Source organism: Podarcis erhardii, assembly GCF_964252035.2.
Source record: "Podarcis erhardii genome assembly, chromosome: 7".
Lineage (NCBI taxonomy): Eukaryota > Metazoa > Chordata > Lepidosauria > Squamata > Lacertidae > Podarcis > Podarcis erhardii.
This window is the reverse complement of record NC_138511.1, coordinates 3,209,035-3,231,811: the sequence shown is the minus strand read 5'-3', so window position 1 is coordinate 3,231,811 and position 22,777 is coordinate 3,209,035. Positions and strand designations below refer to the sequence as shown.

General features: G+C 44.2%; 2 protein-coding genes and 1 long non-coding RNA gene across 3 annotated transcripts in view; all 3 read right to left on the bottom strand.

Moving 5' to 3' along the window:
- LOC309346354 (maestro heat-like repeat family member 5) overlaps positions 1–4,012 on the bottom strand; it is a 48,613-nt gene extending 44,601 nt beyond the window's left edge. The window contains exon 1 of the mRNA XM_081870019.1: positions 3,991–4,012. The gene's annotated coding sequence lies outside the window, so the exon portion shown is untranslated. The remainder of the gene's footprint in view (positions 1–3,990) is intronic.
- Positions 4,013–6,228: 2,216 nt separating this feature from the next.
- LOC309346648 lies at positions 6,229–7,043 on the bottom strand. Its single transcript, XR_014158718.1, has 3 exons — positions 6,992–7,043; positions 6,563–6,745; positions 6,229–6,473 (listed from the first exon to the last, which is right to left on the bottom strand). It is a non-coding gene; the product is annotated as an uncharacterized lncRNA (long non-coding RNA).
- Positions 7,044–7,266: 223 nt separating this feature from the next.
- The window catches only part of LOC309347177 (maestro heat-like repeat family member 5), a gene marked incomplete at its 3' end in the record, with an annotated part of 142,448 nt that continues 126,937 nt past the window's right edge, over positions 7,267–22,777 (bottom strand). The window contains exons 2-16 of the mRNA XM_081871515.1: positions 14,692–14,759; positions 14,377–14,545; positions 10,997–11,138; positions 10,800–10,918; positions 10,537–10,686; positions 9,981–10,123; positions 9,713–9,827; positions 9,469–9,605; positions 9,164–9,283; positions 8,916–9,030; positions 8,514–8,648; positions 8,181–8,345; positions 7,729–7,887; positions 7,516–7,620; positions 7,267–7,398 (exon numbers count right to left, since the gene is read on the bottom strand). Of these exons, the coding sequence (XP_081727641.1) occupies positions 7,267–7,398; positions 7,516–7,620; positions 7,729–7,887; positions 8,181–8,345; positions 8,514–8,648; positions 8,916–9,030; positions 9,164–9,283; positions 9,469–9,605; positions 9,713–9,827; positions 9,981–10,123; positions 10,537–10,686; positions 10,800–10,918; positions 10,997–11,138; positions 14,377–14,545; positions 14,692–14,759 (1,974 nt within the window). The remainder of the gene's footprint in view (positions 7,399–7,515; positions 7,621–7,728; positions 7,888–8,180; positions 8,346–8,513; positions 8,649–8,915; positions 9,031–9,163; positions 9,284–9,468; positions 9,606–9,712; positions 9,828–9,980; positions 10,124–10,536; positions 10,687–10,799; positions 10,919–10,996; positions 11,139–14,376; positions 14,546–14,691; positions 14,760–22,777) is intronic.

Genomic DNA, 22,777 nt, shown 5'->3' with positions numbered 1-22,777 from the left:
GTGTGGTTCTCCAAGATACCATGAGGCAGGGATCATGGAGATCCCTAACTGAGTCTCAGGGGGGAATTGAATGGGCCAGAATTGAAAATATAATATATGTACACAGAGGGATTCAAAAAATAAACAGTAGCTGGGATAATGGATAGATCTTTAAAGGTTTTATCTTTAAATGTTAACGGGCTGGCCTCAAACACCAAACGCTACAGGGTACTGACACTGGCAAAGAAAACGAAAGTGGATATACTATGGCTTCAGGAGACTCATAGAGCCAAAGCAAACAACCGACCTTTGTTATGCTCTCAGCAATGGGGCCTAATAGCAGAATCGAAAGCCACGAGCAAGGCTAGAGGGGTCGCTATACTATGTAATGCAAATCTTAGGCCAGAGGTTCTGAGCCGGAAAAAAGATAATGATGGTAGATTTATATTCTTAAAAATTAAAGTGTCACAAAAAATCTTTACAATAGCTGATATATACAGCCCTAACACAAGACAGATTTTTTTGTTTTTTTAAAGAAAACCTTGAATAGACTGCAGCTTTACACTGAAGGGGAAGTCATCGTTACGGCAGACTTTAACTGGAATATAAAGAACGATAGTACTTTCAGATTATCTAAATGGGGATTAAAGGATGTTTTTGAGAGAGGAAACCCCAATACCAAACCTACCTTCTTCTCCAACAGACATAAGACTTTCTCTTATATTGACTACATGCTAATTAAAGAAGGGAATGAAATCAGTGTTAGAATTGCAAAAACTATGGGAATATGGATTTCAGACCATGCTCCACTATTTGTGGAGCTGGGACTGGAAGAGGATGGAAAAAGTAGGAGATGGCGGTACAATAACCTAATAATGGCAAAAGAGATTGACAGGGAATATATTAGAAAACAAATTGGTTGGTATTTTAAAGAAAACAATGCTTCAGCCAAGATCCCGGTAGTATGGGACGCTTTCAAAGCTGTTATAAGAGGACATTGTATCCTGAAAGAGATTGTGATTAAGAAGGATTGGTACTCGGGGAGACAGGAAAAAATTAAAGAGATTGAAATCTTGCAACAGGTTACATTTCTAAGGAGGAGACAGGAGCAGTTGAGAAAGTTAAAACAGGAATTGGATGAGCTGGATAAAGTTGGAAGAGAGATAATATGATCAAAAATGGTTTTCAGAGACCTCAATAGGATCATATAAGAGACTGGCAAACTATTTAAAGAAAAGGAGGGATAAACAGAGGGTGAAGGCCATTAAGACCAGAAGGAAAATACTTACACAAAGCTCTAGAGAAATAAGGAAAGAATTTGCAGAATTCTATCAATCTTTATATAAAGAAGATAATAAAAATATAAGTAGGGAAAGTTTAGGGTTTAAAATTGAAGAAAGTGATAGATTAAGACTGAAGGAGGAAATTTCTCTGGAAGAAATAGAGAATGTAGTTAAATCATTTAAAAGTAAGAAATCCCCAGGATTAGATGGAATTACGGCAGACTTTTATAAAGAAACAATTGATATCCTGGGCTCAGAACTGAAAAAAGAATTTAATAATATCTTAGAAGGGGGGAAAGCCCCAGATACTTGGAAACTAGCGGAAATAGTAGTAATTGAAAAACCACAAAATGACCTTACAGAGGTGGGGTCATACAGACCAATTAGCCTATTAAATCAAGACTATAAGATATTTACAAAGATCCTGGCAAGGCGACTGGAAAAGGTACTACCTAAAATAATAGAGGAAGATCAATATGGATTTGTTAAGGGAAGATACATAGGCCATCATATAAGAAATGTGTTTTAATAAATACATTTAATAAATATATTTTATTTTTTTTTATTTTTTTTATTTTTTTATTTTTTATTTTTTATTTTTTTATTTTTTTTATTTATTTTATTTTCTATTTTTTATTTTTTTATTTATTTATTTTTATTTTTTATTTTTTTATTTTTTATATTTTTTTTTGTTTTAATAAATACATTTATTAACAAGCAGGGTAAAAGGAAAATTGGTGGTCTTGAAATTGGATGTGTATAAGGCCTTCGACACAATTAGACATAAATTCTTATGGAATATTATGCAGGAGGTAGGATTAGGAGAGAACTCTGTCGAAGCAATCCGGGAATTGTATAGAGAAGGGATGGCTGTGGTCAGAGTGAACGAGGGGGTTCCAGATCAATTCAATATACAAAGAGGAGTTAAACAAGGATGTTCACTCTCACCACTACTATTTGCATTGGGTATGGAGTACTTGGCAGACAGAATACGAAAATCAGTAAGGATAAAAGGGTATAAGGAAGGAAAGGAAGACATGAAGTTAAACATGTATGCAGCTGCTATCCTATTATTATTTACAAACCCCTTAGAGGGTGTAAGAGAACTTATGATAATCCTGAAGGACTTTAAAGAGGAGTCGGGTTTGGGAGTAAATTTGGAGAAGTCTGAAATTTTAATTGGGGATGTAAATAAAGAGGAGAAGAAGAAAATTGCAAAAATGACAAAGATGGATATCAATAGGGGAAAAATTGAATACTTGGGGTAAATATTATTAAAAATAGTGCTAGGATTCCAGATGTAAATTACAAAGAAGCGTGGAGAAAGATCAAGAAGAATATAAAGTCGTGGAATAATAAGAATTTATCTATTCTAGGTAGGGTTAGAGCAGTTAAAATGTTTTTGGTACCGAAATTATTATATTTATTTCAAGTAATTACACTACCCATTAGGAAAATATGGTTCAAAACATGGAATAAGGTATTTTAAAAATGGATTTTTGGAAGTAAAAGAGTTAGAACCCCAGCCATAGTAAATTATTCATCTCAAGAAGCAATGGGATGGGGAATACTGAACTTAGAATTTTACTATGAAACGTTCCAATTGAAAAATCTAATAGATATTGGATATAAGGAAGGGATTAAATGGATAAGACTGGAGAATGAAATAAATGAAGGAATAGGAAGAGAAGGGCTATTTAACAGAGATATTAACACGGCTTTTAAGAAGACAATAGGACCAAGGAAAACTGCGTTAGGAATCCGGAAGAACTGGAATACAAAATGGATGCCAACATACTCAAGGTGGATGCCGTTAAAATATATGTAGGAGGGTCAAAGGGAGCCTGGTTGGTGGAAGAAATTAGAAGATCAGGGATTTTATAAATTAAAAGATATGTTTGGCTCCTAAGTGGTGTGGTCCATATGCCATCTTGCTTGCAACGCCTACTACGGTGAAAGTGGCCGAGGTGACCCGCTGGATTGATCATTCTCATCTGAAGCGGTCTGAGGGTCATTGGAACTGTGAGCAGAATCCTTCGGACCCTCTGAAGTTGAAGATCACCAGGAACCCCTGCCCCTAGCCCCACCGGGAGGGGGTTAGGGCACGAGCCCCAGACACCCGGTCTGTTCTCACTGACCGGAAGCCAGTGAGTCTACGCACACCCGAAGATTGAGGAACTGCACCGGCAGATGGGAGGATCTTTACCAGTTGAATTATCAGCCTGCCCTCAATTTGTGCCAGATTTAAATACAGACCAGCTGTACAGATAGTAGTAAGGAATGTGGATGGGCTAGGGAACATAACTGATAAGTGGGTAGAGTTGTTGGAGGATTACGGATGTCATATCCCCTTGTATTTTCATGATTGGTACATACCCGTTTGGATACAAGCATTACCAAGGCAGCTGTGCCATATACCCATATACCCTTAGAAGGGTTTTGGCCAAGACCAACCTATCATAGGAGGTAAATGCCCGGAGAACCTAAAAGAACTGTTGTCGGGTTCTCTCACCCACCACCCCAAGGTGTACTTCCTCCCACCATACTGGTCACAGTAGCCTTCTTTCCTCCCCCCCCCAAACCCTTTTTGAGTAGCAATAGCAGAGTGTATGCAGTGTGAATTGACCACTCCAGTTGAACCAGAACCCGGGAACCACTAAGAGGCTCTACTGGGTGCGGCTGAACAGAGGGTTGGCTCACTCTCCAGGTATGCTCTGGTCTTGGTTACCTCCAGTTCTTCTTACAGTAATAATAACTGTTCTCCTTATCTTCTTTTATGTATATAGGAAGTATTTCTTCGGAAAGACTACCCACGAGGAATTGTTGATATCCTTGGGCTCCTTGAACACGTGGAGTTCCTTGATTATGATGAAGTTGATGTTAACCCTGATGTGCATCTTGACCTTGAGGAGACCAATGACAAAAGAAAATGTTTTTGTAAAGCATGCTAAGCAGATGTTTAAATATATGGCGAAAATGTCACCCTTTATTATGAACACCCTAGAAAGGTAGCTGACATATCCCAGGACTAATCAGGGACCCTGACATTGTCTTGGCAGGCCTACTGTATAATCAAAGTGGCCTTTTCGCGACACCTCCTTCTGAAATGAATGATACCTCCTACCGATATTTCCGGTTCTCCAGAACCACCCGGGGCTTGTGCTTTTGTTGTTATGCCTCTGGATCATGGAACGCCAAATGGAAAGATTGGCCGCATGTCCACCACCACCAACATAAAGGTTGGCTGGGAAATTACACACAGTGCACGGCTAAGTTTTGCTTGTGGGGTTCCTTCAACGCCTCTTACCAAAGCAACACCACATCCTCAGATCTGTATCCATACTTTCGCCAATATACAGTAACTTCACCGGACAGGGATCCATCTGCTCTGGCTGGCTGATCAAGGACTCCAATCTTTGGTTCTTGTATAATGGACTAGCCACTAATTACTACCCTGGTAATTATCAGTGTGTGGGAATAGGTGCCTTTACTTTCCCTGTGACTGTGGAGGCTTTTCCTCCTCTACCCTCTCTTAGAAACAGAAAGAGGAGAGAAGTCCAAGGGGAACAGTGCAGTGATGAGATTTTCCTGGCCTGGTCTGTGGGTGCTGTTGGTGGAGGCTTCGTTAGCATCCTCACCATCGGCATACATCCAGGAGTTGTGGCTGAACAAAACCGTGAAGCACTATTTGCCCTAACATGCAGGTTGGAGAAAACCATCAATGCCACTACACATATCCTCCGATGGTTGCAGTCTGAGATTGAGGATTTGAACCAGATAGCAGCAGCTAATAGACTTGTTCTTGACTATCTTCTTGCCAGGAGGTTTTTGTAAAATAGTCCCGGAAGGCAAATGCAGAGTGAAGTTTCATGACCTCAGCTACTGAGGATGAGTTGCCAAAATTACAGGCCCCTATAAATGATAACCATTGCTGCGTCTGTTGATTCTTGAGCATATTTTGAATGGGTATCAGGTATTCCTTATAGGTTTGCAACATACGCTTCTGATTTCTTATTGAATGTTTTTTTTAAAAAATCTTAATGATTTCTTCATGAACTTTGTTCCAAAAGCTTTTTAACTCCTTACAGCCCACCAAATATGGTACATTGTTCCTATCTCGGTGTTACATCTCCAGCACACATTGGTTTTTTGCTTATAGATTTTTGCCAATTCCTTGGGGCAGCGGTTAAGTACCATCGGTAGATCATTTTCATTAGATTCTCCCTTATTGTATAGCATGCTGTGAACTTGATGTCAAATTTCCACAGCTAACATTATGTTGTGGCCAAAATCCTGTGCCCACTTTATCATAACGTCCTTTAGCATCCCATCCTTGAGTTCCCATTCCAAAAGTAGATCATACATCCTAGATAGGGTCTTTTTATTAATTTGTACTAATTCCTTTTGTAAGAATGACTTCTTTTCTCCAAAACTAATTTTCTTATCCTGATTAAATATATGCACTATTAGGTGATAGTGAATCTAGCCGTTACAATACTGTTTAATTTCTTCATACAATTTGATTTTAAATTGGTCCTGTTCTACCTTTATTAATTGTTGCTAAGTTGCCCAATTTGTGTCCATGTTTGTCTTTTTTACCGTTATCATCTCCATGAAATTCTGACTATATGATTTAAAAAGTCCTTATGCACTGCCACTTTGTTGTATGTTAGGTAGGCGTACCATCCAAATCTCGTATTCCAACCTTCTAAATCTAATATATCAGCCTTCTTCAAGAAGGTGGGGTTGTTTTAAATGATTGTTAAATGTGTTATGTTGATTTAGATTTTGTATTTGTGGGCTGGAGTGTTGTTTCAGGACTCTTGTATTGTTTATTAGTGTGCATACATTAGTCTTGTGGCTCTTTTTAGTATGTTTTTATTATTTTAATTTATATTATGTTCTGATATTTTTATTATGAATTTTGTGCAGTGATTATTCTTATTATGTATTTTGCGCCACCCTGAGATTCAAAATCAATAAAATCAACAATCCAAAACAACATCAACCAGAAACACAACAACAACAAAAAGGTTTCCTACCGCTGTGTACGGAAGGTCGTGAGGGCAGCACCACTCCTCTTGGGCCATCCTGATGGTGCTGATGTTCCTGGCGCTGGTCCAGACTGGATCCCGCGGAGAGCAGAAGATGGTATCACTGCAGCACAACTCTGATGTTACGTTGCCTTGGCCTGGCGCAACTCCGGATGTTCTGTCAGGAGGAGAAAGAGGCTCCTTGAGAAACGTCCCATCCAGACATTCCACCAGGTGTCCCAATAGCCCACCAGATGCCTCACTCACCTGGCATGCAGCTCAGGAAGTCCTGCGGGTAAGGTTCCCTGTGAACGCAGTGGAGCAGCCTCCTCAAAAAGCGCTGGACCCTGCCTTTCTTCCGATGTTTATAGGCCCGCTGCATGATGTTCAGGCAGCTCCTCCCTGTCTGCCTGAGCCCTTCTTCCTCGTGCTGCTGCATCTCTTCCAGCCCTGAGGGGCAAGGGAGAAAGGTTGAGCAAGGCGGAGATACACAGGAAAAGAGCCATCCATCAACAATATGAAAACAGCCGTCAGGGGAGTTTGTGTGTGAGAGAGAGCAGTGAAGTCACATGCCAATTCTCTTTGCATGTTCATCTTGTGGCACCTCTGTCTGAACATACATCTGAGAATTTGCCTTCCCCTGAAGACCTTTCTCAGCAGAAGCATCCCTCCCTGCCCTCCGTACGTCTCACTCACATGTTCCATAGGATGCCATGTCGTGATGGTGGATGAAACTGGCATCCCGGAAAGCCAGGTGACCTAGAGAGAGAAATAGACAAGAAAAGGGACGTCATCTCGATGCAAAGCAAGTGGAGACAGAGGCAGCTCGGTAGGAGGGCAGGTATGCTCTAAAGGTCTCCACCCTCACTCAGAGCAAGATCTGGGCGCAGATGGAGGCCTACCTAGCAGGTGGCCTGGGGACATGTCTATCCTCCCAGCCATCGTTACCAAGATGTTTCTGTCCATCCCTACTAGGGAAGAACATTGCTTGACTTACCCAGAAGCAGAGCTGCCACCCTGGAGACTGATGGCAGCCTGTTGGCGGACGGCTTCGTACATGTCAAGGCAGCACTCCGAAGGATGTCCTTGCTGAAGGTCTTGCTCTGTGGGCAAAGACAAAGGAGAATTGGCATCAGAGAGGCTTGAGAGTGCGGCAGAGGAGCCTTGCAGTCCCAGAGACATGCCTGGGCAAAGCTGCAAACAAAGCAGAGGGACCTTACCAGATGCTTGGCAGCCTGGTGGAGAGCAAAGTGGAGGCTAAATTTGTTGGAACAAGCCCACCACTTCACTTGTGGGGCTAGATGGGAAAGAGCCCTCCTTGCGGCCTGCAGCACAAGAAGAGAAGAGGGTTACAAATTGCGGTACATAGTCTCGTAAGCTCCTGAGAACAATCCCTCCCTCCTACTGTGTAAGTCCACCTCTTTGGCCCTCACCTTGGCCACCACGTCCTCGTCTTCGAGGTGAATGAGGACCACAACCAGTTCGTGAATGGCTTCCTCTTCTGTTGTTGTTATGGGAAGCCTTTGGTCTCTCACCCAGCCCCGAAGCAGCCCCAGATGTTCGATGGCTGATGCCCGGACGGAGGCTTCCTCCTGTAGGCAGAAAATATCAGAGGTTGTGTTTCTCAGCAGATCACCTTCCTTTCTCCTGCCCACTGGGGTGTTTTGAGGCTGCTCAGCCCCCTATCCTCCTCCTGGGGGAGACTGGGGGCAGGGGTGGCTCTCCCCCTGCGTTTTCCAGGCAGGCTTCCAAGAGAAGGTGCTCCAGAGGAACACCCTCCTGAAGCCAGAACATCTCCGCTGCATGCCAGTCTAAACCCCACCCTTCCTCTTCCAAAGCATTCCTCCTCCACCGGGTGTGATGTCATGTTTTCCCTAACACTCACATGGGCAGCCAGACCGCAGTAGGTTGCTGCCAGCATCTTCAGGTCTTCCTCTCCCAGCTCCCTGGAATGGTAGGCTTGGTCTACTAGCTCTATCAACTCTGGGAGGACATCGGCTTCTGCAGAAGGGAGGGAATCCAGCAGCAACAGCCGCAGAAGCGAAGGGTCCTACACAAAAGAGAGAATCTTTTCAAAGGTCTGAAAGGCCTCACACCTTTTAGCACAGGCCCTTCAGTATTGTGCCAGCAAAAGAGTGCTGGACCATGATTAGAATCGAGATCTGTACCCCCCCTCCCTCCCTCCCTCCCTCCCTCCCTCCCTCTGAGCATCACTTGCCATGTCAGAGTCCAGAAGCAGGGATATCCCTCTGACGCTGAGCTTCCGGACTTGCAGGTGGTCGTGTTCCAGCCAGTTGAGGAGCTGCTCCAGTGTATCTTCACAGGGATAGACCTCCAGATGGCAGCTGAGCAGCTAAAGAGGCCCAAAGAGAAAGAAACACTTCAGTGATGACAGGCTGAGGCAGGTTCTCCTTTTACCCACCATTTGCAATTCTGCACAGAGCAAACCCACTGAAGTGAATGCACCAAAGTTTGTCATGTACATCAAATCCAATGGGTCTACTCTGAGGAGCACTAAAACAGGCAACAGTCCGTAGGCTCAAAGCAGCCCAACACTTGGCAGAAACCAAGCCAGGGCCTCCTTGCTGCACCCATTTCCTCCCGCGTCAGTCCCCCTCACCTCGATGTAGATAGCTGCCGCGACTTGTGGCATTCCGGCAAACTCCTGGTCCTCGAGAGCAGCGATGATGCTTTCCACCATGGGAGGGATCCACCAGCGTCGCTTTCCGACAGCTCTGAAATGGAGAAACAGATCTTGGTAAGGAAGGCAAAGACACCGCAGGAAGCAAACAGGGGCACAGTCCGATCCCGTGCCTTCAGCTCCATTTGCCAGACCACTGGGGAAGGTCACCGCGTTCTTCCTCTTACCTCACCATGGCAGACAACCCCTGGCTGAAAGTCTCCCGGCAGAAAAGTTGGTCAACGATGGCCGCCTCCACTTGCTCTCCAGTGGTGCCAAGAAGGAGGTGCAGAACTTCCTTAGCCCCTCTGCAACAAAAGCAAGGCCAGTTTTACCAGGAGGGTCATTGCCACACACTCAAATTCCTTCCCCATCCCTCCTCCCTAGCAGCCGCCTGAAGGAGTGCCTCCCTTGCAAAACCAAGCTGGACAGGAAACCCCCCGAGGCTGAAGGGGAAAGGACTCCATTGGTCCCTTTGCAACACACTACTCACCCGAGGAATTCCTGGTCGTAATGGAAGTTCATAACCATCCCCAGGAGAGCGATGAGCAGCTGTGGGAAGTTCTGGCGCACAGCTGCCTTGTAGTCCTCCATCCTGAGGATGGCGTGCAACAGGCTGGTGAGATGTTGCTGGAAGAGAGAGGGGTGCAAGTCACTTTCCCTGCTTTTCTGCAGAATACAGGAATCCCTAGATATTATCCTAGGAAGAAGGAAGCCAGAAAGCAGGTGGTCCTTACCACTTCGGTGGCAGATTCCGCCAAGGGGCTTTCGTAAAGCTGCTTGGCCGTAAGATCGATCAGTTGTTGTGGGTCGGCCGATGCTAACACCTCCTTCCACACTCTCTCGCAGTCTCTGTGAATGCAAAAACAAGAGCAATGGTCAGCTTCAAGTCTTCTGCTTGCTGCCATGCTCCAGAGAGAGGAAATGGCAGCAAGGGCTTTCTGAGCAAGCCCTGCAGCTTGCCAACCTCCCCCTTAGCCCAGTAGAACCTGGAGGGCTCCATACCCGAAAGGAAACTGGAGGAGATATTCAACCACTGTCACCAGGTGGTGGTGCGACAAGATGGACAAAGCGAAGACGGCCATGCTTCTGCCTTGCACTGTAGGCCCCTGGCTGATCTTATAGAAGGCCTCCAGCAGCACCTTCACCTGTCAGAGAAAAGGAGAGAGTTGCTTGGAGAGTACAAGGAAGTGGGGCTGTCTGCAGGTGGATCCCTCCATCCCTCATTGAAAGAGGGACCCTTGACCTGTGCCACCACAGCCATCTTCCTTCCAAGGTACCACTCAGGGTCCTTGGAAGTATTGAACCCAGGCAGCTCCAGGGCGCCAGTTCCCCTATCCATTGTGGGCCAAGAGAAGAAGCTTGCCAGTCTACTCCCAGAAGGAGGAGGATTCCCCATCCCTGAATCCATGTTTCTCAGGACCCTTGGCTGCGGTTCTTGTCCTGACATTGCCAGGCCCCTCTCAACTAACATGTGTCCTGGCCACCCAATGGCATGAGGTGGCCTCCCCTACACCAAAGCAGAGAATCTTCTTCTCTCCTACCTTTGCAGATGCCTTACCTCCACTTTTGTGCCGCCAAACTGCTTGATGAATTCTTGCAGTAAGTGGGAGATATCCAGTGGGTTGAAGCTGCTCTCGACAACCAGGTCTCTAGCCAGGAAGCACATGGCCTCCAAGAGCTGCTCCGCGGGGAGAAAAGCGCCAAAGACCTGAAGCAAGAGAGGGAGGTCAGAGATGCCCACAGGGCAGGGCTGGGGAGCAGAAAGCCCAGGTGCTGCCTCTGCGGAACCTAGAACACGTGGCTTGAGAGACAGCGACTTACCCTGGCAAGAGAGTAACAATTATTCACGAACAGTTCAGGAACCGGTCCTCCGGTGGATCTGAGGACCTTCTCAGCTCTGGTGATAAGTGTTTGGTTCCATGATGTTCGTGGCAGCATCTCTGCAAAGGAAAGCCAAAGGGTTAGTTTGGGTCTTGCTCACCCCCACCCCATGCTGGGATACATTCTTCTAGACTTACCTTCGTTGTGCCGCAGGATGGGCAGAAGATGGCAGAGAGCCTCTGCTGCCCGCTGCCTGCTCTCCGGGTCCGGATCCAATGCACAAAGGCAGGAAATCGCCACCAGTTGGCCAAAGGAGGGTGCAGGAACCGCTACCGATGGCTGAGAAGAAACCCAGAGAAGGGACTGATAAGCAACCCATCACCATTTTTCCTATAACATTTTTATTAAATTTTCCAAACATTCCAAAACATTTAGCATCCTCTACAGAAAAAAATCCAGTTCTTTTTGACTTCCCACCCCTCTTTTCCTAATGTTTGCTTTTTTCTTCTTTTCTCAGCCATTTTACTCACTATGGCCCAGCTCTGTTCTCCAAATTGAGTATGTGCTGGGATGCCTGATTGTCCCTTGGGCACCTTGCAGGGTGGGCCCAGAAGCAGCAGCCTGAAGGCCTTGACAGCCCTGCATGGTTGCAATGCTTCCCTTCAGTAACGCCACTTCTGAGCTGGAGAGGAGGTGGGCTTGTGGGCTTCATACCCTCCCCCTACGTACTCGGGGGCTGGCTTGCAGCCCCCGCAAGAGCAGGGAATCCTTGGGCGTGTCACCTCCCTTGCCAGCCAATCGGCTGGCCCGGGAGGTGTGGCCAGCGCTATTTAGGGCCGGCGCGCCTGAGGATTTCCGTTTTTCGGACTTCCGGGTTAGCGCCATTGGCAATGGCGGAATTCCTCTGATCCAGAGGAACCCCTCCGCGAAAATCGGGTCTTGCCGCCGCGGCGAAGGCGGAGACCCTTTAAAAATCCCAGGCGGAGGAAGCCTGGGAACGTGGGATTCGGCTGACACCAGGAGCGCCCCCCCCCCCACACACGCAAGGAAACCCCTTTTTCGGGGATCCGAAGCGACGTGGGGTGAGCGGCGCGGTGTTTTGAATCGACCGCTATTTTTACGGAGTGAAGCCGCACAGCCGTTGCCAGAGAGCGCTGACTTTTTCCTGTGGACAATTGGACTCTAAACAAGTACCCGTGAGTAGAACAGAAAATTGGGCTAAGAAACATTTTAATTTGGCACTCAAGCGGGAAGGTCCTAAACAGGAAGTCCGCCTTCCGCTTTTGTAAATAGCCTGAAGCAAAAATTGTGCAAGCTAAAGTCTGGAAAGCTGTACATAAAGGTTTAAAATTCCTTCTGTTTTAACCATCTAAACCCCTCTTGGAAGCAAGAGTAAAGAGGGGGAATTTTGACTGTTTAAGCCTGCAGGAGAGAGAGTAAAGAAAGATAAATTTCCACTGTCTCAAACCTGGGAACGGGGTGTCAGAGACAGAGATTTTTTGTGAAGTTCATTGACTGCGAAAGGAACATCCTTTGACAGATAGTTAAAGAGAAACAAATTGTCTCCAATGTTGCCTTTCGCATTTAAAAGAAACAAAAAAATTGAAAAATGAAAGTAACTTTATTTTGTTGGATCTGCTTTCAAAAGATGGATACAAATAGAAATTGTCTCCTCTAGAGGGAGTTTATTAAATTGTTGCTGGAGTCAATCTGGGGACTTTACAGCTGTGGTGATTAGGATCCTGGGAACAGACTGTGACCTTGAACAAAAATGTGTTTGGAAGAAGTTTTGGTGCTTGCTTTTTGCAAGACAAGCGCTTTGTTGGAGCAGATGCATGAGAAGATGGATTTGATGACTGTTGCAGTCAAAAATTTTGGACAAACAGCGAATACTTATACAGAAACCATCCAGGAGCCAACTCAAGAACCTGATTTGATAGAGCAAGTGCAAACGCAGAAGATAATGGAGGAGGTTGCTGTTGAACCTCAAGTAATACAAATGGAGAAGCCCAAGGCCCTACAGGAGCATAAGCCGTTGTTGTTGAAGGTTGAATCTGGAGTGGGCCAGGGGGGGTCTGGAGTTGTGGGGGCCCTTAAGTTTGGAGGGACTTTGAAACATGCCTTTAAATATTTTCTGGACTACACTGTTGACTGTGGGGAATGGGACTGTGGGGAATGGGCCGATCTGCTGAGGAGAGACGGAGATATTTTTGAGTTGGAACATCCCCGAGACCTACTCCTCAATGAGAAAGGAAAGAAATTAAGAAAGAGATCAACAAAAGATAAGGTAAAGTGCAAGTACAAACAAGAAGAAGATCTGCAGAAGGGACATGGAAAAGACTTAAGAGCCTCAGACATAAGATTACCAGGTTGATGGACTAGATGGAATGGACAGTAAGGACTGACATAACCCGAGACCAGGAAGAAGAGACGCTGGAGGAAGATTGGAAGAAAACTTTAAAAAAAAAAAAAAAATATTTTGGGAATTAGTGTAAAATTAATGAGCATTAGGAAAAATGTTGGAATGAAAATATTTGGCTTTAGTAGAAATGATATAAGGAATTATGCACAAATAAATATTAATTTTTAAGCTTTAAGGTATTTAAGCTTTAAGGTAAGATAAGGTTAAAATAAATTAAAGTAAATTGAATGACACAATATAGTGAAAGATGGAAAGGATTTGCTGAGTTAACTAATAGGTTAAACTGTTAAGACAAATTACTTAATAAAAATTGAGAAAGATGGAAAGAATTTGCTGAAACAAATAACTAAACTAGAATACAAAAAAGGAGGTGCAAGGAGGTCGATGAAACAAGTAAATGAAGGATGGAGATATGGAATATTGGGTGTGTGGGTTTTTTTATTGTTATTGGTGTATTGGTTTTTATGTGGTTTTTCTTTCTTTCTTCCTTTTTTGATGTACTGTTATGTATGTTTTTTTTGTTGTTGTTGTTGCTCTCTCTTTTGCTTTTTTCTGTAATTTTTGAAGAAAAAAAAAAGGATTTCCCTTTTTCTCCCAGTGCCCCAGCAGCTCCGGTTTTCCCACCCTGCCACCCTTTAGATTTGGCTCTTTGACATTGCTATGGACTTTGGTTGGTCGCCGTCAAGGGGCCTGGTAGGAATTTTTCCCGCTTGGCAAATTGGCACCAGCCATTTGGTTTTTTGCCTACCTCGTAGCAAATCATCACAACTTCCTCAGCATTGGCGGTTAGGCATTGGTAAGGGTATTGTTATGCAAATGAGTGGGGGGGGCGTAGTCCGGTAAAGGATTCCGTGGGGCATTGCCCTGTCCGAAGCCTATGGAGGTGAGGGCCTAAGGCACACCCTCGAGGGGTGACCCCGGGGGAGCTCCTAGTTGATGTACATCAGCAGGACTCCCCCTCCTGGTGGTTAACCCTTGCCGGTCTTCTAGCAATCGGGCTGAAGCCGGTTAGTCGATAGGACCAATGCCTAAGCCAATACCGCTCAGTTCCTGTAATCAATAAAGTTGTGGCCTAATTTTGCCCATTAACCTAAAATACTGGTGTCCTGTGTCTTTATTTCCGTGGGGGAGGCGGGAACTCGTCACGCAACTCACATATTCCTGGATCTTCTTCAGGAGGGCGGAAAGATCTTGGAGCGCCTTCCTTCGGATCTTCCCATTCTTCATCGTTGCGACGACATCCATAAATCTGTTCTTCAGCCGGTCCTTGCTGACGCTTTCAGGAGGAAGATCAGCCGCATCCGGAGAAGCTGTGGTTGGGATGCTGAGGGGAGAGAGGAGTAGCACTTTTGTCAGAAGGGTTTATTGCCTCCCGTCCTTCAAAGACCCCAAGCACCACCACCATAGAAATGGACCGGGTTGTTTTTTAAAAGGAATTGATTATGGGGGAGGGGATTAGCACAGGATTACCTTGGAGGAAGATCCTCCCCATCTTCCAGGCTGATTTCCGATATTTGATCTTCATCAAAATCAATTCCCTGTCCATGAGAAAAGAGAAACAGGAACGTCAGAATGTGAAGAATGGATCAGACTAAACCACTAATAGCGCTAATCCGCTAAGCCGTCAATGGGCTTGCTTCGCAAGACGAAAAAACCGCTAGACGAAGAGACTTGCGGAACGGATTCTTTTTGTCTTGCGAGGCACCACTGTAGTAAGATCATGGATCCCCTACTGGTGAGGCTCGCAGACCTCCCGTAAAAGCAAAAATTTGACCTTTTGCTGTTAGGCAAAGAGCAGAAGATGACCTGGATGGTCGCCAGATTCTGTGCACAGATCTGTAGGCGCAGACCATCGCCCAACTCAAAATAGTCCACCATGAAAAGCCCTGACTCTGAGTCAACTCCCTGGGATAGTTTATTGTTGTACATTTGTAGTGAAGTTAAGGATTTCAAACTTTGGTCAAGAAAGGAGTAATTGTGGGTAATCAAAAAACCACAAGAGTTATGGGAAAGAGGTCTAGGTATGAGGTCTAGGTATGATACTTCTTCAGGTATCTGAAGAAGTGTGCATGCACACGAAAGCTCATACCTAGAACTAACTTAGTTGGTCTTTAAGGTGCTACTGGAAGGAATTTTTTTATTTTGTTTTGACTATGGCAGACCAACACGGCTACCTATCTGTAACAGGAAAGAGGTCTGTTGCTTTAACCCTGCAGACCGACAGTCTCCAAATGTGTAAATTGTTATCTTAGGAAGGAAGTTCTCTAGTTTGATTTGGGGGCTTGACACCTGGGGCTCCAGCTATTCACACCCACCTAGTGTTGTTATCAGTCTTTTAATTACCTGGGAATAAAGATCCTAAGAATGGCTGAGAAAGAGCGCTCTGCAACCTGCGATTCGCCCGGCTGTTAGTGTACCACCTTTGCTGGCAGCCATCTTGTGTCTCCTTGTAATGGAGATTCCTGCTGACTTTGTAATGCGGATCTACTGAAGGACTTTGAAACTATCCTATCTCTGTCTTTGTTCTTAGAAGTGAGTATCTTAGTTAGCTATGCTAAACAATATTTTTATTTTATCTGCCTGCAAGATACAAAAGATGTGCCTGCTTTTTAAGCATGTCAACTTTGTGTTTTTTAAAATAAATTTTAAAAAAAGAAACTTTCTTTTGTCTTATGTGCCAGTCTGAGGGGAAATCTCAGTCCAACGCCTGACCACTTGGTTACGCTATACCTGATGAATTTCTGCCTGCAAGTTTGCGGAAGCAGCTTGCAGAGTGGGGCAACCGGTAACAAAGGAGCATAGTCTTCTCCCTTGGACTGTGCCTCCTGGTGCCCTGAGACGGAGTGGTGGCAGCATTACCATTTCTGTTGCGTTTTGTTTTGTCAAAAAGTAAATGGCCGCCGGCCTCCATTCCAGAAACCTGACCCAGCTGGAGGGTAAGGGCAGGTGAGGGAGGGGCGAGTGGCCGGAGCCCCTTTACTACATGGTGGCAGCGGTGGGATGGAACTTCCCTGCAAAAAGGCACTTTGATTTTCAATTGGCACTTTGATTTTCAATTGGCACAATTTTTTCTTTTGTGTACTACAGGCGTTTTATTTTTTTGGGATAGAGATAGTCAGGAATTATGGAAGCCGGGGCTTCCTAGGAATACACCTTGCGCACTGTGGACGAATGGGGTCCGGGTGGAGAAGGCAGCTCCCTTCCTTCGGAGACAACGCCCCCCAACCTCCAAGTCCCAGAGCGGAATCCGCCTCCTGGTTTTTGGGAGATCCCGAGTCGGAGAGAGAGCTGGTGGATGCCAGCGAATTAAGAACTGTTCGGAAGGGTGGGCAAGAGTTCTGCAACTTGGAGAGAGTGAGGGGGGCACCAGTTAACCAACTCTTTTTTTTTTTAATGAATATTTATTAGCATTTTCAAAAAAACACATAAAAACAAATTTAAACAAAAAACAACAGAAATACAAAAATCCAAAACTTAAAAAAACAATTAAAAACACACACATAAAATTTCAATTACTTATTTTCATTTAACTTGATTCTCAGACCTCCTCTCACCTCCCCTTCTTGTATTCCAATTTGAATTATTAATTCAGCAAATCCTTATTACCTTATTTTCATTTAATTTAAACCATTTTAAAAACCAATTTTAACTTATCCAAATTTAAACATCGGTACTTATACATTGTTACTCATTCTTAAACATTCTCCCTAAAGTCGACCGGAATTTCCCTTCCACAGCTTTCCCCAATTCCATACAGATAGCAAAACAAAATAACAACAAAGCAAGTTATAGTTATATACCCTTTGGATTCCCAGACTCCACCCACCCCTTTCCCGGTTTCAGTCCCCGACAAGTGTTCATCAAGACAAAATAAAATAATTCCTTCCAGTAGCACCTTAAAGACCAACTAAGTTAGTTCTAGGTATGAGCTTTCGTGTGCATGCTAAGGTGCTACTGGAAGGAATTTTTTTATTTTGTCTTGACTATGGCAGACCAACACGGCTACCTATCTGTAAGTGTTCATCAGTTCAATATATTATTTAGCCTGGAGATCTCACGTCCGAGGCTCTTAAATCTCTTTCAGTTCCTCTCTGCCCGCCTTTTTGATAGTCCTTAATGTTAAACCCCAAATCTCGGAGAGGCTTCGGCCCAACAGGATCCATATTTTTTCCAGTCAGCCCTCCATACTTAAAAATAGAGCCTATGGGGTACTCCAAATCTTGTTTCATGCTCCTTTCAAGTCCAAATGTCCCCAAAGCTCCAACTTCCACCTTAATCAAATTTGTAATCCTTCGGTCTTCAGATCTCCACATGAGGAGATTTCTCAATTTTAGGCTCTCCAATTCAGGCCAGGCTTTCCACATCAAGTTTTTATTCTCCTTTGTTGCCTTCATGTCAGGCCACCAATTACAACTCTCCTTTAACATCTGCGAAATTACAGTTCCTCCTTCCTTTTCTTCAGGGGCAGCATATGTCTCCTTCTCCATATTCTCATAAATCTCAAATTTCTCTATTTGCCCAATTGTATGAGCTTCCTGCTTCAAGTCCTTATCGGCTTCAACAATGTTGTTTGCTGCTAAGACCAAAGTTGTGACGCTTGTAGCCAAAACATCAATTTCACCTTGTAACTTTCCCAAGAGAACAAATGTTCTATCCAATTCAGTCTGGATTTTCCCTCCTCCAGCCATTCTTGTAATGTCCTAAACCCCCTCTAGGGGGATTTTAGTTCCTTAATGTCTTTCAGCTTAAGTCCAATAGACAAGTTAGTTTGTATCAGCCCTTCCTTATTTTCAACAAATTTGTAACAAATATAACCAGCAGAAGCGATGAAAACAAAGTTCTCTTTTTCCTGCTGACAGCCAATTTGTTTTTTTTTTAAATAATTTTTATTAATTTTACAACATAAACAAAAAACAAACAAACATAACACGACTTCCCCAAACCTCCCCTTCACTGCATCCTTATTTTAAAATTTTTTTAGCAATCCTTCATCCCTTTTTATATTTAATTCTCTTTAAAGCTTTTTTCCCCCCTAAATTTCAATTTTTACAGCTGTAATTCTTTATATCCAATCCCTTGACATCTTAACATTCCGAAATTTTGCAACAATTTTTAAGATAGATTTTGAATTTTTTCCAGTCTTCTTCCACTGTCTCTCTCTTCTGGTCACGGATTCTGCCGGTCATCTCTGCCAGTCCCATGAATTCAGTCACCTTGGTCTGCCATTCTTCCAGAGTAGGTACTTCTTTAGTCTTCCAATACTTCGCCAAAAGAATTCTTGCTGCTGTTGTTGCGTACATAAAGAATGTTCTATCTTTCTTTGGAACCGTTTGGCCCACCATGCCCAAGAGAAAAGCCTCTGGTTTCTTTATAAATGTCCACTTAAGGATTTTCTTAATTTCATTATAGATCATTTCCCAGTAGGCCTTAATCTTCGGGCAGGTCCACCAAAGATGATAAAAAGTTCCTTCGCATTCATTACACTTCCAGCAATTGTTATTGGGCAAATGATATATCTTTGCAAGCTTGACTGGGGTCATGTACCACCTATAGATCATTTTCATTATATTCTCTTTCAAGGCACTACATGCCGTAAATTTAATACCTGTGGTCCATAACTGCTCCCAGTCAGCAAACATAATATCATGACCAACATCTTGTGCCCATTTAATCATAGCTGATTTAACCGTTTCATCCTGTGTGTTCCATTTTAGCAGCAAATTATACATTCTAGACAAATTCTTAGTATTGGGTTCTAGCAATTCTGTTTCTAACTTTGACCTCTCCTTCTGAAATCCTAGTTTCCTGTCCTGCTTAAAGGTTTCATTAATCTGGTAATAATGTAACCAGTCTCGGACTTTAGGTTTCAATTTCTCAAAACTCTGTAGTTTCAGGTTTTCACCATCATATTCTATAATTTCACAATATTTTGGCCAATCTGAGTCCATGTTCAGTCTTTTTACCGCCTTGGCTTCCATTGGTGACAACCACCTGGGGGTTTTACTCTCTAACAAATCTTTATATCTATTCCATACATTATACAGTGCTTTCCTGACAATATGGTTTTTAAAGTTTCTATGTACCTTTACCTTGTCATACCATAGATATGCATGCCAACCAAAGTTATCATAACCTTCCAGATCCAGAATATCTGTATTCTCAAGAAGTAGCCATGGTTTCAGCCAGCAGAAAGCTGCTGCTTCATAGTAAAGTTTTAAGTCCGGCAGGGCAAAGCCCCCTCTATCCTTTGCATCGGTCAGAATCTTAAATTTTATTCTGGGTTTTTTGCCCTGCCAGACAAATTTAGATATATCTTTCTGCCACTTCTTGAAACAATCCATCTTGTCTAAAATTTGCAATGTCTGGAACAGAAATAACAATCTCGGCAATACATTCATCTTGATAACAGCAATTCGGCCTAACAAGGAAAGTCTCAGCCTAGACCATATATCGAAATCTTTCTTCACTTCCAACCAACATTTCTCATAATTATCTTTAAATAAGTTCACATTCTTAGATGTTAAGTTCACCCCCAGATATTTTACTCTTTTTGCAATTTCCAAACCGGTTTCTCTTTGAAAACTATCTTTTTCCCCCATTGTTAGATTTTTTTCCAAGACTTTTGTCTTATGTTTGTTTAATTTAAAACCTGCTACTTGACCAAATATTTCAATTAGTTCCAAAACTCTTTTTGTACTGGCTTCTGGCTGTTGTAGTGTCAAAACTAGATCATCTGCAAATGCTCTTAACTTATATTGTTTAGTTCCGACTTGTATTCCTTTAACCATCTGGTCCCTTCTAATCATGTTCAGGAAAACCTCCAGTACCGATATAAACAATAGGGGGGATATTGGGCATCCCTGTCGTGTCCCTTTCTCTATTGAAATCTCGTCCATAACCATACCATTTACAATTAGTTTAGCCTTTTGCTCAGAATATATTGCACCTATACCATTTTCAAAAAATTTTCCTACCCCCATCCCTTGGAGATTCCTCTTCATAAAACTCCAACAAATGTTGTCAAAGGCTTTCTCTGCGTCCACAAAAATCAAAACAGCCTTTCTATTTATGTCAGTTTCCAGAAGTTCCAAAATGTCTATAATGTTCCTCACATTGTCTGACAATTGTCTACCTGGTAGAAAGCCTGTTTGGTCCCCGTGAATCTCCTCCAACAAAACTTTTTAAAATCTTTTTGCTAAAATGTCTGCAAAAATTTTATAATCCACATTCAAAAGTGATATAGGGCGGTAGTTCTTAACTTGATGTTTCTCAGTTTCTGTCTTCGGTATAAGTGAGATGAATGCTTCCTTCCACGATTCGGGAGCCTTTTTCCCCTCCAAGATTTGGTTACAAACTTCTTTCAATGGTTGTACTAGCCATTCCTTCAGTGCTTTATAGTATTTCGCAGTTAGTCCATCTGGTCCTGGTGATTTCCCTAGTTGCATATCCTGAATGGCACTCTCTATTTCTTGGTCTGTAATTTTCTCATTCAAACTCCTCCTGTTTTTTTCCGAAATTTTTGGTAGGCCGTATTTTTCAATAAATTCTTCTATCTGCCTGCTGACAGCCAATTTGACAGCTGTCAAACTCTTCAATAGTTCATTCTCAGGCTCTCTCGCGGGACGCTCCCGGGTCCGGGGGGGTGAAACTTCAGCTCTCAAAATTAATCTTTTATCCTCCAGTAAAGTTTCTTATAGTGCCAAACCATGAAGGTTGGAGTCTTTTTAAAAAAGAAAGAAAGGATTCTCTCGACCTTAGATAGCAGGTTCTTTGCTTTAGATTATTTACAAAGAGGGGGGGGGCGGACTACCTTTTTAACCCTTCCCCGCTCGTTCCTAATTCAAGAAAGATTTTCCTTTAAATTCCAAATTCCGTATTACTCACGGGTTGTTACTTTAAAGTCCAATTGTTCCAAGGAAAAAGTCAGCGCTCTCCGACAATGGCTTGAGGCTTCACTCCGCAGAAGGAGCAGTCTACTCACAGCACCGTGCCGCACCCCGTCCCCGTTCCGAAGCCTTTAAAAAGGCTCCCTCGCGGTTTGGGGGGGCGCAAATGGTGCCCGCCGAGTCACCACGTTCACAGGCATCCACGCCTGTGATTTTTAAGGGTCCCCGCGTCGCCACCGCGGACAAGACCCGATCCTGCGGAGCCGATTCCCTCCGGAGCTCGGAGGGAATCCGCCATTAGTCGATGGCGCCAACCCAGAAGTCTGCCAGTTAACCAACTCTTGTCACCACGTGAGGAAGTGGAAGCTAGGATGGCCTCCACACGTCCTAGAGGGAACTATCTTGTTTATGCAGAGCCCAAAGAGATGGAGTTTTCAGAGGGCGATGCGGTTGAATGGGTGCAAAACCCAGGCCAAGGTGGATACCGGTGCCGTGATAAGTTTCCAAAGATGGGCTAGTCCATTCTTATGGGGCCGAGAGTCAGCCGGATGGCTTATGAGTATCAAGATCTGCTGCAGCAGCTGCAAGAAGTGTCTGTGGGAGACTACCGTCAAGAGCGTCCATTGCGTGACATTTGCAAAACAGTGAGACGGCGTTCGCCCAGCCAGCCCAGGATGGGTCTACTCGCCAGTAAGAGCTTGGGAAACTCGTGGAGCAGTGCGACAGTACGCAGCAGCAGAGGAGGAGGAATTTCTCCCTAGACCCTCACGTGGATACGGGGCGGTGGAACACCTGCGTCCGGAGGGACGAGCGTCTTGACATCCTGTTCCAAGGTATGACTAGTCACGAGGAGCCACGAGGAGAAAATCGCAGACAGTCTCCTCCGGGGCTAACTTTGAGCAACCTTAACTGGAGGGCATTTCTGAAATATCAGGGGGCCCCCCACTGATGTTCTGAGTTATCTGACTCTTTTTGAAGTAACCTGCCGAGATATGGGGGTGTCCCTGAAAATGTACATGCCAATTTTTCTGCTCCCTAATTTGTGGAGACCTGGCCGAATTGATGGGCCATCTCCCCTCATCCCAAATCAATGACTATGAGCGCTTAAAAAAATTAGTCATGCAAAGGCATGGACTTCATCCTGAGAACTATCGGAGGGCTTTCCAAAAAGGGGATAAGTCTGGTCCCTCAGACAGCATTGCTGTGTATTCTGCGAAAATGGCCCAGAACTTTGAACTTTGGCTTTCAGCCGAAAGTGTGTATGGCTTTGAAGAACTTAGGCAGCTGATGCTAATAGAGCAACTTATGCACCACCTGTCTCCAGAAATTGCGAGTTTGGTTGCTGACCAAAGTCCACGATCTTTAGAGGAGGCCACAGAATTCACAGAATCTTTTAGACTAAATCGTTCTCATCTGGCCAACAGGGGACTGGCTGGTGGGTACAGACCGGCAGCTTCAGCTTCTGGCGGGAGGTCCTCCCGTTAAAAATCAAAGCAGGGGTCCCCCTACTCCTGCAAAAGACTCCTCTACAGCAGGTGGGGAACGTGCTAAATTGTCTCCGAGTTCCAGACTGTGCTTGACCGAGGAAGATTGGGAAGCGGAACAGCAAAAATCAGGAACTGAGGAAAGCTCGGTCCGGAGGGGAAGGGTGGGGCAGCTCCTGACGCTAT